The sequence below is a fragment of the Brassica rapa genome, chromosome A02, assembly GCF_000309985.2.
Source record: "Brassica rapa cultivar Chiifu-401-42 chromosome A02, CAAS_Brap_v3.01, whole genome shotgun sequence".
NCBI classification, from domain to species: Eukaryota; Viridiplantae; Streptophyta; class Magnoliopsida; order Brassicales; family Brassicaceae; genus Brassica; species Brassica rapa.
This window is the reverse complement of record NC_024796.2, coordinates 25,587,394-25,604,958: the sequence shown is the minus strand read 5'-3', so window position 1 is coordinate 25,604,958 and position 17,565 is coordinate 25,587,394. Positions and strand designations below refer to the sequence as shown.

General features: G+C 33.9%; 1 protein-coding gene across 1 annotated transcript; it reads left to right on the top strand.

Annotated features, from left to right (window-relative positions):
- Positions 1 to 7,453: 7,453 nt before the first annotated feature.
- Positions 7,454 to 17,424, top strand: LOC103854397 (CLAVATA3/ESR (CLE)-related protein 27). The gene has a single exon (XM_033283996.1). The coding sequence runs from the start codon at positions 12,787 to 12,789 to the stop codon at positions 13,066 to 13,068; it is 282 nt and encodes a 93-aa protein (XP_033139887.1). The 5' UTR covers positions 7,454 to 12,786; the 3' UTR covers positions 13,069 to 17,424.
- Positions 17,425 to 17,565: the final 141 nt, after the last annotated feature.

Sequence of the window (17,565 nt, the reverse complement as noted above, 5' to 3'; positions counted from 1 at the left end):
TGGCATAAATGCGGACTGAGCTTGAGAGATCACCTTAGGCAGGAGCTTCTGTAGTCTGTTTGCCAAAAGCTTTGCAACCACCTTGTACACTGTATTTAGGCATGAGATCGGGCGGAAGTCAGAGGTAGAGGAGGCGTTAGCAATCTTAGGGATAAGCACCAGAGTTGTAGCATTCCATTGGCGAAGCAGATTACCAGACCTGAAGAATTCCTGCACCGCTTCAGTTATTTCAGGGCCTACCACACTCCAACACGAGGTAAAGAATTCAGACGAGAACCCATCAGGTCCACTGGTTTTATTCCTTGGTAGAGAGAAGAACACATCTCTGATCTCCTGAGCTGAAAAAGCAGCAGTGAAGCTGTTTTTATCTTGCTGTGAGCATGTGAAGTTGAATAAAAAATCGAGATCCTCTTGAACGAACATTTGAGGTTCGATGTCACTGCCAAAAAGATTTGAGAAGTAATCCACACAGTGAGCCTCGACTGCAGTGTGAGATTCATATCTGGTGCCTGCCTCATCAATGAGAAAATGTATATGATTTATTGCTCTCCGGGAAGCAACCATTCGATGGTAATAAGCTGTGTTTGCGTCCCCCTGGCTGAGCCATAGAATTCTTGATCTTTGGAGCAGAAAAGCTTCTTCCGCAGCAACCAATTCCAGCCATTTAATCTGAGCTTCTATTTCTCTCTCAGCATTTAGGGCAGACGGATCCTGCAAAGTTTCGTTTTGTCTGATCAGAAGGATGGTGTGAGCTTCCTCTACCCTTTTCTCTAGTTCTGAATAGTTGCTTCTACTGAACTCCCGGATGCACTTCTTCAAGATCCTAAGCTTTTCTGAAATTCTAAACATGGCGGAGCCCACCACATTGATAGAGTACCATTCTTCCGTAATAAGTGGAAGGAACTCTGGATTTTGGAGCAGGTAATTGAAGAACTTGAAGGGTCTCTTTTTCCTTAGCAGGTTTGGAGTAAGGGTCACTGTTGAGCATACGTGATCTGAGAAAGCCGGGTTTGAAAAAGAGGCGAGAGAATTAGGAAAAACTGAGAGCCATTCATCGTTTACCAACACTCTATCCAGCTTTTTTGCAATCGGTGCTGACTTTCTCTTGTTCCACCATGTAAACGAGTTGCCTCTAAAGTTAAGATCCTCCAAATCTGCATTAACCAGACACTGGCCAAACTCAAGCATTCTTTTGTCTATATTCAGCGATTTTGGGATGGAGTGTTCATGAGGGTGAAGAGTTTGATTGAAGTCCCCTAGGACACACCACGGCTTGCCAGTAATGCAAGGGGAAGTAGCCAAGTGTTCCAACTCAGCCCAGAGAGCGGTCCTTAAATTTGCGTTGTTTGCAGCATAGATAATAGTTACTACCATAGCTGCCTGATATTCCGGGAGTAATACCTCACAAGTGATTTGCTGGAGTGATTTTGCCAGTACCACCACCTTGACAGTAGAGTGCCATATTACCCAAATCTTACCAAGCTCTGAAAAATTATAATTATCCTCGTACGACCATCCGGGAAGTAAATTATTTACAAACTTCTTTATCTTAGGTTGCTTAACTCGTGTCTCCACGATGCCACCAAACAGTGGTTTATTCTTACGAATCCATTTCTTGAAACCGTTGCGATGACTGTACTCGTTAAAACCTCGCACGTTCCAGCAAAAAAGGTTGCTACACATATTTAAAGATTTGGTGGGGCCTTGCCCCTAGCTTGGTTCTTGCCCGAGTGACGATTTCTCATCCTTAGGTTGTTTCCTTTAAGGAACTCAATAATCTGTCCCTCTTCAGCTTCAGAGTCGGATGATGCAGCTTCAGAGTCAGATGATGCAGTGTCAGATGAGTCTTGATCCGCTTCCGAGCACGCTAGGGAACTAGTTCGACTGAGTCTCCCCACTGTCTTATTATTTTCAGGCTCTTGAGTGGAGTTGCTGGTTCCTCCCACTTCAAATACTTTCTGGTTTGCTTCCTCTTCATCTGACTTCTCCTTAGGGCGGTAAACAGGGGTGGTGCCTTGCTGTAGCTGAGGAGATGTGTAGACGCCTTTAGAAGCAGGTTTAGATTTCGATCGGGACCTTCCACGGCGCGTTTTCTTGCCCTTGCCATTGCTTTCCTTCGGTTTGTTATTTGGGCATCTTGAAGCGACATGACCAGTTGACTTGCACAGAGCACATGGCTTTGGTAGTTTGCTGCATCGTTTGATATCGTGGCCAATCTCCTTGCAGTGATCACAGACGGGGGGCATCCAGGGACTAGAGACTAGGACACGGCTTATGTCACCAGATTCGAATTGGACATTGACTGCTTCCGGGAGAGGTTTCCGAGGATCAATAATGGTGAACACCTTCGCTACTTCCAAATTAGTCTTGTTGGCGGTTGAGGGATGAAGGAATTTAGGTTCCCCAACGAGGCTCGCTATACGCTCCAAGCTCTCCTCGTTAAAGAATTGGAAAGGAACCTTCCTAAGCTCCAACCAAATAGGCGCAGACTTCAGCTCCGGTTTGTCAGGATTGACGCCAGGCTCCCACTTGGCGACAAACATTGTTCTGCCCTCTATTTGCCACAACACCTGAGTAATGACCCTGTTTCGTGTGGAAACATTCGGTATCCGAAATAGAAAAGCGTTTCCTTCCAATTTTGACACCGCTATGTCACGGTATTGTTTGCTCCAAATACCGTTGACAATGTTGGGGATTGTTCCCTGCGACGGTGGATCAGCATAGAACTGTCCAATCACGAAGCAGTCCCACGACTTCCTATTCTTTTCAATAACAGAATTAGGTATTTTAACACAAGCTTCACCAGAAGGGAGGATGAAACCGTCGTTTGTCTTCTTCAGTTGGGTAGCACCTTTCACACGAGAGCAATAGGTATCAATAGGACGAGCCATGTTTTGCTCGCTCTTTGAGGGAGGAGCACTGTTATTTGTGGCATCAGACCTGTTCTGGGGCACACTCTTGGTGGAATCAGCAGCTACCTTTCCCAATTCTGGGCAGCCGTTGAATTAGCGATCACAGTAATTGTGGTTTCTTTAGTCACCGAAACAGCTTCAACAAGCTGAGCATCCAAAGCCACAGTTGCAGCATCGTTTTGGGCATCAGAAGCTAGTTGGTTAGCTGTAGACAGGGGGGAACCCGTGGTTGAAACTTTCAAGGCTTGCTGAGCATCCAAATCTGGAGACGAATCTACAGTTTGTGCGTCAAAAGCGAGCCTAGGAGAGACCGGCGTGGAAGTAGCAGCGACAGAGACAGATTCGACCAGCTGAGCATCCAGATCTGAAATCTGGGCATCAGAAGCGGGTCTTGAGTCGTCGGTTAGAGCATTTCCAGGCGAGGAATCAAAATCTAGGTCCTGCGAGACTGAATCTGAAGACTTTTCCAGTGAGGAATCAACTTCAGAAGTCATCGCTGTGGTCGGAGGCGAGGAGCGCCGAGGAGACTTGGAGGGCGGAGAGCGCTGTTTCTTTTTCCTTTTCACCTTCCCCATGAGGTTAGCTGGAGAAAACGAGTCGATTAACCGACGTCGGAGAAGACGTCGACGTGTGGCGGCCAACGATGTCACTTTGTCGTCGAGAGCTTACCCTAGGAGAGAGAAAAAACTTTTTCGTGATGTTTCACTTCATATCTTGAATTTCGGTTTATCATTAAACCATACATAGTTGAGTAGAAGATGAGTCCATGCTTATGTAGTCGTTAATATTGGCATTACCATTTTGCTCTCTTCATCACACATAAACATATTGAGTCATCTTTTATTTATTGAAATTAATAAGGTAGGACTATATCCATAAGAGTTCATGATCTCGAGTAGCTAACTCTACCCATGGCTAATTTTTTTCATGGTTAGTACTATTAATAGGAGTCCGTTCAAATATAAAATTGTCAAAATATGTTTTAACATATTCTTCGTACGTGTGGATTTGTTAAGAATAGCTATAGTTTGTACTACTCAAATCAACAAAAATAAAAACAAATGTGAATTTAAGGATAATTTTCTGGTCATTAAATTCAAACTTAGAGAAACTAAAAAATGATGAAAATCCACACTCAAAGATTAATTTATTTGAAAAAGGAAATATAAAAGTATACATTTAGTAAAAACATACCAAATCCTACATAATATAACAAATACTTAATTTTAAGAATATATAGGAAACATTCCTAAGAATAATAATAATAAAAAATAATTCCTTTATGATATTGCTTTTACACGTTTTATCAAAAACAAGTTCAACGAAAAAGATAATCAGTGAATTTGACAGATTTGATTCATTTTAATCACTAAAATCAAATTAACTAAAATTAAATAGTGGGGTAAAACTACAGCCAAGAATCAATAGATGATTAAACAAAAAAAAATCAAAAAAGTTAAAAAACAGAAAATAAAACAATAAACATAAAAATGAAGAATTTGTTTCATGATATAAACAAGATATTACACATAAAATTAAAAATTTGTTTGGAAAATTGCCACAAATAACACATTTATAGTACCACTTTTCATGTTTACACTAACCACTTTTACCTTTACTTTTAATGAAGGGTAAAAAACAATTATATATTTAGGATTAACTAATCTAGACTTAAGTTTAGAGTTGAGGGGAGGGATAGAGTTTTTGGAATGTGAAATTTAGGATTCTAATAAATATACAAATAAATACTTAAAAATATATAAAATTTTTTTAAAAAAATAGTTTCAAACATAATTTTCGTTTTTCAAAAAAAAAATTGAAAAAAAAAATAAAAAAAAATTCGAAAAAAAAATTTCAAAAAAGTTCGAATTTGAAAAAGTATAACTCGAAAACATAAAAAAAAATTTACTTTTTTTTTAATTTTTTTATTTAAAAAATGATTTGTTATATATATAAATAACAAGGACATAAGAGTCTTTGCCACTTAATGAAAAATGTATTTTTAAAAATGTCTCTTTAGTGGTGGTAGAAATGAAAAGTGGTACTATGAAAGTGGTAAACAAGTAATTTCCCCAAGAATTGTTTGATAAAGTATTTAATGAAAATAAAGTCTATGCGTGAAGCTATTTATTTAAAAGCTCAGTGAAACAATTATTTGAAACAAAATAGAAATATTAATAAATAAAAATAGTATATATTTAATAATAATAATAATAATATAAAATACATTGTTATATATAATAAAAAAATTATAAAAAGGCAATGTAAGAATCAGATTTGCAAATGCATTTATCTTATTGGGATGACAAGGTTTACTTGGTGTTTTGATTTTGACAGTCCAACCGTTGAGAGTCCATCCATTTGCATCTCTAATTAGGTAAAATGTCTAATGACGAGATGTTTATCCACCGAACGTAGAAGCACACTATGTGAAAGGCTTATAGGAATATTTCCAAAAGAAAGCTAAATTATCAGACACTCTTAAAGTATCAGATATTCCTACTTATTATCAAAACTAAAATAGAACAAATGTTAACAATAAGATGAAATACTGAGATTTTCACACATTTTAGTGGTTAAACAAATATATGATTAAAAAACAATTAAGCAATTAATAAAAACGCTAATCACCAGTGAAAATAAATACTTTTAATGAAAAAATAAATTGAATATTAATTATATTTATCTTATTGCGATTATTTTAAAAGTTTTTATTTTCTATATTAAAATAGAGATAATTGGCAGAAATGCATACATGGGAGATATTAATTAGCCAATTACACTTGATTTGACATAAATAATTTCATGACTATTTTAGCTTTCTACACATGCATGTGGGTGTGTCAGCTATATCTTCTCTCTCCTACCTATTATTTACTAGCTCTCTCTCTCTCTCACATCCTCTCTCTTACTTTTGGCCATTTTCTTTTCTGATTTTTTTCTCTGAAAACATATGTGATGTTTCTAACTCTAATATCTAATTATTATACAAAGCTCTATCATTCTATTTCCAATTCAATTTTAATTTTAATTATTTATTTTATATGTGGCTTTGAATTTTCAGTTTTATCGGTTCTTATTTGATTATCAATATAAATGTTATTTATAATGCGTTACACAAATCAATAATATAATAACAGTCTTTATAATACAATATTGGCTATTAATCTAATATATTTGTTATCATGTAACACATATGTTAGTTACTAAAATTTAAGTTAACATGTAAAGATCACGGGCAGCAGTCAATAATCGCTATTTGTCCATTGTTAATATTTGATGTATCAATTAAAACATATTATAGATGCTAACATAGGTGTTTTTTTTTTTGAACTGATTCATAGAAATATAATAGCCACTGCACTAAAGAAACTCACTTGCTAACATAGGTGTTAGCCGTTAACAATACATATACCAGAGATGTTAATAGAGGTGTTAGCTGTAAAAAATATTTGTACATGTTAACAGAGGTATTAATAGTTAATAAATAATATTGTCGAAATTTCAATTTATCTATCAAACTGAATAAATTTAAACATCAATGTTATATTATGAAGAAGAAGAGAAAATGAAGTGTTTTTACGGATACAAATAGCAGAAAATAGGAGAATATAGAAGAAATATTTTTTATAAAAATTAAAAAAGTGGAGATAAGAAGAAAAAGAGTGTCAACAGAGGAGACAAAACTGCGAAGGAAGAAAAAGAAAAGAGAATGTCAGATGAGAGAAAGAGACTGTGAAGAAGGAAAAAAACTTTAGAAAGCTATTATGGTCAAACCAAAAGTAAGAAAAATTACCTTTGTGTTAACTCATTGGTAAGTATCTAATATGGACTTCAAATATGAGTACTTTGCTAATTCTCCCTTAAAAATATCAAACAAATGCAATCCTTTAATAAACACCTTCTATTTAATATTCCTTAAAAAATCAGACTATGCACAAATCATAACTAATACAATCCACTTACAAACCAGTAGGAGTTCAAATAATTATAATTTACCCTAAATGGCTAAATCAAATCAATGTATTTGCCACTTCCTCATAAATAAGACTTATTCTTAGGTCCACCTTCTAGGGTGAACCTCTAGGTTCACCAACCAATAAGATTGTTTTATTTTATATTCGATATCTTTTAAAAAAGAAAACAAAATATTGTCAAATTATATTACGTTTTTAAAATTAAAAGGTAAAAAAAATAATAATAATTACAAAAAAAAATATTTTACGTCGTCAACATAACATTAAACCCTAAATTCTAATCCTTAAATCTTTAATCCTAAACCCTAAATCTTTGGATAAACCCTAAACTCTAGGATAAATCCTAAACTCTAGGATAAATCCTTAACCCTAAATCAAAATCACTATACACTAAAACATTCAAGCGTTTAGGGTTTAGGGTTTTAGTCGTTTTTTATTTAGAGTTTAGGATTTATCCAAGGATTTAGGATTTACCCAAGGGTTTAGGGTTTACCCAAGGGTTTAGGATTTACCCAGGGGTTTAGGGTTTAGGATTTAGGGTTTAGGGATTAGGATTTAGGGTTTAGTGTTTTGTTGACAACATTAAAAATATTTTTTTTTAATTCTTTTTTCAGTAACTATTATCTTTTTTTACTTTTTATTTTAAAAACATAATATAATTTGAGAATATTTTGTTTCCTTTTTTAAAAGATATCGAATTTGAAATAATGAAATCCTATTGGTTGGTGAATCTAGAGGTTCATCCTAGGGGGTGAACCCAAGAATGACTCCATAAATAATTGACCCGTGAGTAAATAAAAGCTAACCAATAAGTACTTCTAAAGTAAACATCAAAACTAGCCACCATTTCAGCACCACACTTCTAATATCAATAGTATCAACATCGAACATTTGGCTACACAATTAACATACAACCCGCGCGTAGCGCGGGCTTATCACTAGTAATACTAATAAACAACATGTGTTTTTGTTGATCAAAATTATATAATTGAGTTACAAGAGAATTGAAATATGTTCTACAAGGCCTAGTCCATTAGCTAGTAGCATTTTTCATTTATGAGATAACCAATCAATGTGCTCATTAGCTATGGAGGAGACACAGTGCAAAGAGAACCATGTTTGGAACTTGGCCCATCATCAAAACTAAATTAGTACCAATAGTCACTTGGAACTTGAAAGAATCTCTTGTAAAAATCTACATGGTTCATATTGATTCTAAGGGACTTAATCAAAGGTGAAGAACGTATGCATTTGATCCAAAAAAAAAAAACGTATTCATAAGTCTTATTTTCCATTTTAATTTCTTTTAGTCACAATTGATAATTCTGTATGGAAAATCAGTGGGCTAGTGAAACCATATATCACAGTTGCATTTATAAAAATATCCGACTTATTCGAACCCAATTCTGTGTCCACAAGACAAAGATCATATTTGAACCCAACCGATTCAGTGAAAACCAAGCCTGAGCTCGACCACTTGGACAGAACCAACACCAAAATATCAAATTTGGTATAATTTCATCTTTAATAAGATACCAAAATTGACATAACTCCATCAATTTGTTGTAATGTGTTCATCACACCAAATTCTTAAAATACATATTTTATTATATTTTATTTAATAATATAGTTTAACTATTATTATTATTATTAATTAGTTCAAATTTGTAACTAAACATAAATATATTGTATTATTTGTATTTTAAAATTATTTTTAATATATATTTTTCAGTTAATAAATCACTAAATGAATATCATCATTTATTTCATATTCTATTTTTTATAAATGATAAAATGATGATAGGAGTTTCAAGGCTCCTAATCAAATGTTGTAATATAAAGGATGTCAAACCAGTTCTAAGTGATTATGATGCAAAGAGAATGCAAAACATGCTTAATCTAAATGCTACCAGTTTTTGAGATGATTTTAAACTAGATTTCTACCTAAAATGCAATAAAGGACAAAGCTTTCTTTCTTATAAGATGGGAGAACTCATGAGCTATGGGAATTGATCTTGGGTGATCAAGATTCAACCTAAAAGTGTCAACTTTCAACCAATTTATATCTACCTTAGACATAGACACAATCCTAAGCAAACTCTATCCCTAGATGAATGCTCATTTACCTAGATAACTCAAGCATCAAATTCCTTTGGTTGAATGTTATCTAAGTAATCATTAATCTCAAGTCTACTAGCCATCTTAACACTTTTAACAACAAATCCCTTTGGTAAAGAATGTTAAAAGCTTAGGAGAGTTGGTTCAAGCATTTCATCGAACACCTTCCGGGTATGAAATGTCTAGCTCAACTTTAGAGAGGTCAACTCTAGAGTTGCATTAAAATCACTCTACTAGCAAGGAACAAGATTGATCTATACCTAAACACCTTAGATCTAGCTTAATCACCCTTAATCTCTCTAATCCATGAATCCAAAGATGACTACTCACTAATTATCATGATAAACCCAAGAATCAATGATGATTTGGTGTTAATCATGATTAGTGATCAATATAATCTAAGCAATCACTAAAGATAATGATCAAGATTAGATCTTTAAACTCAAAGTTCTTTGTGAGTAGATAGAAAATAAAATCTGATCTTAACTTTAGGATTACAAGGGTATTTATATGTTCTTGGTAAATCTAATGGTTTCCATTAAAAAGTCTAAAAAGCCCTTAAAAGCATTAAAATTCGACTAAGGATAAATATCGACTCGGGTTGAAACGACTGGGCGCACCCCGCGTCACACCACCCGCGTCAGATGGTCGTCGAGCTTCTTTCTTCATACGAGCGGGTAGGCGTCTCCGCATGGCCTCATCCCGCGTCAGAACGTCAGCTTCTCCTCTTCCTATGCGGGTATGCGATCCCGCGTCACTGAACCCGCGCGAGATCGTCGATGCGTCTTCCTGGCCTCGTCCAAGCCGTGTCGTGAACCCGCGGTCTCTTCCATCAGTGGCTCGACTCGTGAGCAAACCACATCCATGGATCTCTCGCCTCACCATCGCACTCCGCTCGTTCCACGCCGTGATTCCTCTGAGACTGGACGCCGTTAACGTGAGGTCTCTTCCACCGGTGGTCGCAGTTCTTCGTCGCGTCTCGTCTCAAGCCCCCACGAGTCGTGCTCTCAGCTCATGGTTGCGTGCTGAGCTCCGTCGTCACGTGCTCAGCTCCGTCGTCGCGATCGAGCCTCGCCGTCGGCTCCGGATCGACCGAGAGAAAGCTCGCTTCTCTCCAATGGTGGCTTCTTCATTATTTGCAAAACAGGTCCCTCAACTGTTGGTTGCTTACAAATCGGCCCAATACTTTGGAATGTACAGAAATGACCTCATGAATTGACCCCTGGACTTCTGATTTTACAATCTAACCCAGCGAGTATTCCAAAACTGCAACCTCGGTCCCTGAACTTTGGATAACTTCATACTTGGCCCCAAACTTTGTAAATTGCAAGAATAACCCACGGTTTAGCCCCAAACTTCTCATTTGTGCAATCCAGACCCTAGAATATGCAAATGGACAAATGTATGCAATATATACACCTAAATGCAAGCTAGAATTATCATAATAAGCTCAATTATGAATCTAACCCTCATCAAAATCATTAGATATCATAAAACTACAAAAATTTAACAAGCACAATATCTAACTTTGCTAAAATAATTATTAATCAATTATAAATAATAAAATAATAAAAACTATTAAAATATAAAAATTAAATAATATATAATATTAATTTTTGTGTAAAATTTGGTGTTACTGTTAGAGGTAATAAAAAAAAGTATGACACCAAAACGCTAAATTTGGTGTCATTGTTAGAGATACCATTATTATCGGTATGAAGTATTCTCTGCTATATGAAACCAGCCTCACGTGTTCCACTTTAAGAACCATGAGACCCGAAGGGCCATCGCTCGAACTGCTTGGATCACTTCCTGGCTTGGACTGGCCGGGTCAGTGAAAACCAAACCTGAGCTCGACCACTTGGACAGAACTAACACCCAATTACTCTATCCCTCATTTGAGATATATACAAACCCACCCTGAGATTTTAAGAAAAAATAACTCATCTACAAGTCCACTTGTACTTGCCTGTTGTAGTCCAAAAGAAAAAGATGATAACAAATACTCTCTTTTCATAATGCAAGATATATATGTTTAAAAAACATTATGAAAGTATTACAGTTAGGCACCTTAAGAAAGAAAAAAATACCAATAATAAAGCCGAATAGGACTTAACTTTTATATTAGCAGAAGTTAATTTATTCACTGGCAGTACGCCATTTGAGTTGTATCAGTGTATATACATCTGGTATATAATTATATAAATGATCAGGCATGCAGAGTCTAGTAAACCATTTTATAAGGAATACTGATTCCAAAGATGAAAACAAAATGGGTGGCTGTTCTTTTGTTGTTGCAGATTATTAGAACTTTCGGCATAGTTTCAATTTAAGAATCGATATTTACGCAAAATGTTAGTTTACTAAAATTTATATAATGGATTAATTATATGCTTAATTACAGAATTTTTAAATAAGAAAAAATGAAACACTTTGGATCAGTCGCATGATAGTAATCATGATGGGATCTTCATCTTTTATTTCTGACACGAAGAGGAAGAAGGCAAGAGGAAGAGACGAACGTAAAGAGCAAAACTGGAAAAGAAACAAATACAAAACGGCAAAGTGCAGTAATAAAACGACACCCTTTATTCAAACTCATCTCACATATCCAAACTAACATTTTGTGTTATATATATTGGACAACAAAACCAAACCTATTCACCATTTTGTTCCGTCACGTTATCCTCATTTCTGGAGACAAGACATTTACATTATTGTACGTCGAAACAATATATATATATATAATATTTTGAAAAATAACAGCGAAAGCTCTGCCGTGTTCATTACCGGTCTGTTTTAGTCACGTAAGTCAAGAATGATGACACAGTTTTTTTCTTTTTCATATCCACATTCAAATCCATTATACAGTTTGTGTATATCCATTATACAGTTCTGTATATATATACAGAGGTTGACAACCAAAAACAAAAAGAAATAGCACTTTAACTTCTGTTTTTGTAACTGCAGCACTTTAACTTTTACATCAGTTGTTCTAAAAGTAAACCTATTCTACATGACTACGTCTACATCTATAAAGCAATTCTGGAACGATAACTTTTTGAAATGCATTCCATAAAAGGCAAGTACGTTGGTGGGTGGTGCATTAATTGGTTTACTGAAATGTATGTTTTCTCGCGGGTCTAAAGAATATCATAAGTTATAAACTATTTATGTATTATATAATATATATTAAAAAGTTCATAAATTTATAATGCATAAATTTATAATACATTTATGATAAATTTATGTATTATATATTAATTTTATATAAATTTATAATATATTACATTTACAAGCTAATTATAAATTGTTGTATGAAATTCTTGACAATTCCTTAACAAGAGAAAATACTATGTTATACTATTATTTTAGTATATGTGGTCATTCTTAAAAATATATGCACAATTATACATAAAAGACTAGACACCAATAATCGTACTATATAACTATTTATCATAATTAGATATGTCATATGTACTATTAATAAAACTTCAAAAAATCTGTCTAAAGAAAAAACTAAAAAATATCTAAGCTAAGAAATTTTCAGATCTTGTCTTGTATTTATATGTACCCATTCACGTGGGCCATTCATAATTTGCATGAAAGCCACTCTTCTTCTCACAAGACAAAACATCAGTGTCTTTCTTTCTCTCTCTCAATTTCAGAAATATTTATAGATCGAAGATAGATCTAACCCTGAGAGGAGAGGAAAGAGAAATAGATGGTTAGGGTTTAATCAAGAAGAAAAGCTTTATGTTAGGGTTTAGGGTTGGGATATGACTCATGTTCGAGAATGGAGAAGCTCCTCTCTGCTAATGGTGATCTTGCTTTCTTATCTACTCTATCTCTCTTTTGTAACTTCCCTTATAGGGGCAACTCGGGTATATCCAGAAGCACCGACGAAGGCTACCTCTCCTGCACCGGCTAATAACCAAGAAAATCTAATGAAGAAGTACTTTGGCGCCGGAAAGTTCCCTCCGGTGAATTCTTATGTCGGAAAAGGGACCAGTGACACTAAAAGAACGGTACCAAGTTGTCCAGATCCTCTCCATAACTAGTCGACGCAGTTTCTTAAATTTTTCTTCATTTATGTTTTATTTTCTTGAGCCGTAATCAATCAATAAGTGTTTTTATCCAAAATACCCACGTTTTTCTCGTTAACCTAAGGGGAAAACGGGGGTATTTTGGAGATTTAATTCACTGATCTACAAATATTTTCTGATATATACATTGACCGTGTCAATGTTGATGTTTTATTAGAAATGTCTATTGTTTTTTTCTGCACTATGATTCCGCATATAAGAAGCGGAAGAGTATAAACCCTAATATTTTTTTGCTTGTTTGGGACAGGTCCTGATTTTAAATTGAAAGTTCTGATCAATTTCTTCTTGGTACTCGTCACGTCTGATGACACATGCATTTGCAGCGAATCAGATTAATTGTAAATATCGTTGAATTAAAGTTTTAATCTGATCCAAGCTGTTATACATATATGAGAGAGACTGAGTGAGAGAGAGAACATATATATTTTTTTTAAGAAAAAAGAACATATATTTTTGGTATGACAGAATGTTTGTTTAGTTTAATATGTTTTGTACATTCTTAAAATCTTCACCAAACCGGGAAATTATATATATATATATTAGTATTCAGAACAGATCATACTCTTAATTTAAATAGTTTCGATTGCATACCTCAGGCCGTGCCTGACTATAGGCTGATCAAGGACATGCTTGGAGCCCTGATGTGTATAAGTATTTTAAGGGCTAATTTTTTTAACAAAGTCTAGTTAGTTCTACTGGTTTTTGTTTAATTTTTTCCTACAAAGAGTTGAGGATTCGATTTTTTACCCCATAAATTTTAATGTTTTTCCATTATAAGTAATTAAAGGGTCAAAAATATATTTTGTGCTTGGGAGCCCAAAAAAGTCAGGCACGGCCCTGGCATGCCCCCGGGAAAATCTTCATATATGTTACAATATTAGTTTTGCTCTTATCTATAACAACATTTTACAATAAACCACGGCAAGAAAGTTTGGGAAGCAAAATGCAGTACTGTGCATGGTGAGATGCTTTAACAGCCGTTAGATCAGTTGACCTCTTAGCAGGAATTCTGGTGTTGACGGCTAATGCGTTTACGACAGGCCAATCCAGAGCTTTTCTTTTTCCCCAACCTATGCACTACTACGGTCAAATTTGTTTAAAGTTTAAACCAAAAATAAAGTCACCTAGAGTCTAGACAGTATGGCTTTCTCCATTTTTTTTGTTTTTTGATCAACTCTCCATTTTTTTTTATCAACTCTCCATTTTTTTTTTGTTTAAATCTGGACAGTATGGTTGCATTTAGTTGTATGATTTTCTTTTCAAAATATCTATAGGTACGTATTATTAAGGTGAAAAGACAAAGGTTTTAATTACCATTGGGATTCACGGACAAGATGCAAAGTTAACAACACGAGAGATCTGAGATTGTTTTTTACGGTCACAAATGGATAGAAAAAACTTAAAATAAAAAAGAATTAGTCTGGACGGTAGCGGTTGGTATTATTCTTTTGCAATATATTTATTACATTTTTTTGTTTGCTAAATATATATTTATTACATTTGTACCAGTTCTTATTAAATAAAAAAGACAACTTGTAATATATTGCAATGTTCAAACTTAAAGCTTCATGGAAAAAGGTAAAACTGAAATCCACGTGACCTGCTAAAAACTTACGGAAACATATTTTAAAAATAGTACGGTCTAGTTAAGCGAAATCCACGAGTGATCATATTCATGCAAGAAATATTTTTTTTTTGACGAAAAACATGCAAGAAATATTTTATGCATATGTTATATTCATGTAGATCGTAGATAAAGTAATAAACATTCCTAATTTAGCATCCAATCCCCAACAAAATGTAAAACTAAAGTTCAAAAAAAAAAAGTAAAATTAGGCCGACGACGGACAATATATGAACCTACAAAAAAAATTGAACTGCTATAGTATACATCATAAAGGCTTAATTATATCTTTTCGTTTTATGGACTTAAATCTTTTGAGCTCATGTACTTCATTCTAAATTTTTGTATAGTCATCATGTGAAAGAAATTTTTTTACAGAGTCGTATATGTAGTTAAGATTTTAGAAAAATAAAGAAATTCTGTAGTTAAGTTGAAAACGCAACTGATCATGTTTCTTTAAAACGCAAGTGATACTGTAACTTTTCTGTTTATTCAATAAATATTTATTATATTTTATTGGAAAATTGTAACTTTTAGCTAGAAATGCTAATACTATGTGAGAAATGCTAATACTATGGGCTGTATCATGGAAATAAGAATTGATCTTAGTACTGTTTTCTTAAAAAGAGCGAGTAAACAAGTTCTATGTATTCATTTTCTTGTGTAAGACTTGGAGTTTTCGAAATTCTTCCATTTTTATTGCCACTTGATTGTAGTCTAGTCAATACGAAGTCGTATTTTTTTAAAGTCAGAATAAAATGTAGGAAAAAGAGGTCTCGAATTTGGGTGTTTTATGAGAGACAGAGAAGCCAATGTGTGAAGCTCCACGTAATATGCGGCGAAGGGGCTTGCATGTTTGTCCCTTTCTATTTGGCTTTTAGAATCTCTTTGACTATTTATTCTTTTCACTAATTTAGTACATGTACTAAAAAGCTTAAAATTAAAAATGCTCATTTCTTAATTATCATCATATTAATTTTATGAGTACTTGCTATTTCACATTTGCAATTGTACGTACTATAATCGGTCGATATCTCGAAAATTCAGGTGTATGTCTTAGCTAAAACGTGAAGGAAAATGTAAACCCGATATTTTGTTCTTTTTTGTGTTACGTTTTTCTAAAATATAGATAAATTCATTTTTCCGTTGATAAATTAATTTTTAAAATCATTTTTATGGAATTTGATTCATTATTTTGTTCGTAATACAATTTTTTTTGTCTATCTTTATAAAAGTAATAGTAGTTGACAAACTAATTACTCTCTCCTTTCTAGTATAAATAAATTTCATTATTTTCATATCAAATGACATTATATGTTTATTTTGCAAAACTTAACTTTATGTCACTAATTCCTTGCATAATGTAAAAGGATTGATTATAAAGTATGACATTATTTCTGTTGTTTGTAAAGTAAGACACTAAAGAGAATATGAGGTGATATAAAGTCACACTGGCCTGCATTACAAAAATAAGATGTCTGAATTCCGCGAAATACATTATACAACCTAGAGCAAAGTAACATCATATAAGTTTCTGCTAATTAAATTCTTATTTTGTTTAAATTTAATACAACGATTAGCATAGTCTCAATCACATGAAAACCTTGCAAATACACACAAGTGACACTGATCATATTGTATTACCAATTGTCCAATATACACAATACCCAAACCTTTATTGTTAACTAAATTGATGTGTAGTATTACAGATTCAAAATGGGGCTATTCTGAAGAAGAAACGTTTTACGGGCCTTTATATGAAAAAGCCCAGGCCTAGTTGACGAATACATATCTTAAGATAACAAAGGTAACGTGAAAAACAAGAAAATAACTATCTACTGATCTACAGATGTAAAGCAGAACCAACAATGCGGATTTCTTCTCCAAACGCATTTCGCACTGACTCCATACAATGTGTCTCGTTTCTTCAAAGAAAGTAAAGGAAAATCGGAGAATCAATCAAAGTCGCCTTTGTTGGTTTAATGTTGTTCTCCGTAACAATTATTTTTCTTGTCTCCCACTCTACATTTGAAAGTGTTATGGATAATGGGCTTGGTCTTTTGTAATAAAATAAAATATACACACGTTGTCCTAACCTGTAAACCGGGAAGCCTTTTGTAATTCCATACTATTTTCGCATAATAGTCCTCTGGTAGCTTTCGGTTATTGCATAGCTGATTGCTTGAAGAAAGCAAATACTACTAAACTTCTACTTTTATTCATTTAGTTCCAAATCACTAACTTCCACGGTTTGAATATTTTTCTACCGAATGATAATGACAACTGAAACTAGACACCCGATTATACATTGACTCAAATGACATATGTAGGTAGATGTGTTCTTTCTCTCGATTCGGTTAGGTTTTTTGTTTGTCAGCATCTTAAGAATTCATTAAAATCTTTCGAAAACAAATAATAATAATAACAATATTCAGTATATACTATATACATATATTCATTTTTTAAGGCTACAGATATCCATATTTTCCAATAAAACGAGCCTAATAAACTCCTTTTAAATTTAGGAGATCGCTTGACACAAAATGACTGAAAGTAGCTGTAGTCAGTAGTTACAATCTTTTTACTAAAGCTGGAATTAGTTGAAAACTTAAGAGATATAGCTTTAAGGAAACCTTTTGACAAACTTGTAATAGACGCAATGATTTTCTACCTTTCTTTCACGAAAACAAAAAATATATATGTATATAACTTCTGGAATTGATTTAAGAATCAACGGAATTAGAACTGTGATTATTAGTTTGCTAATGTGGTCATCAACCAAACCCCACTAATCTCTCTATCGTGCATTAACTTTTCACGTATACTTT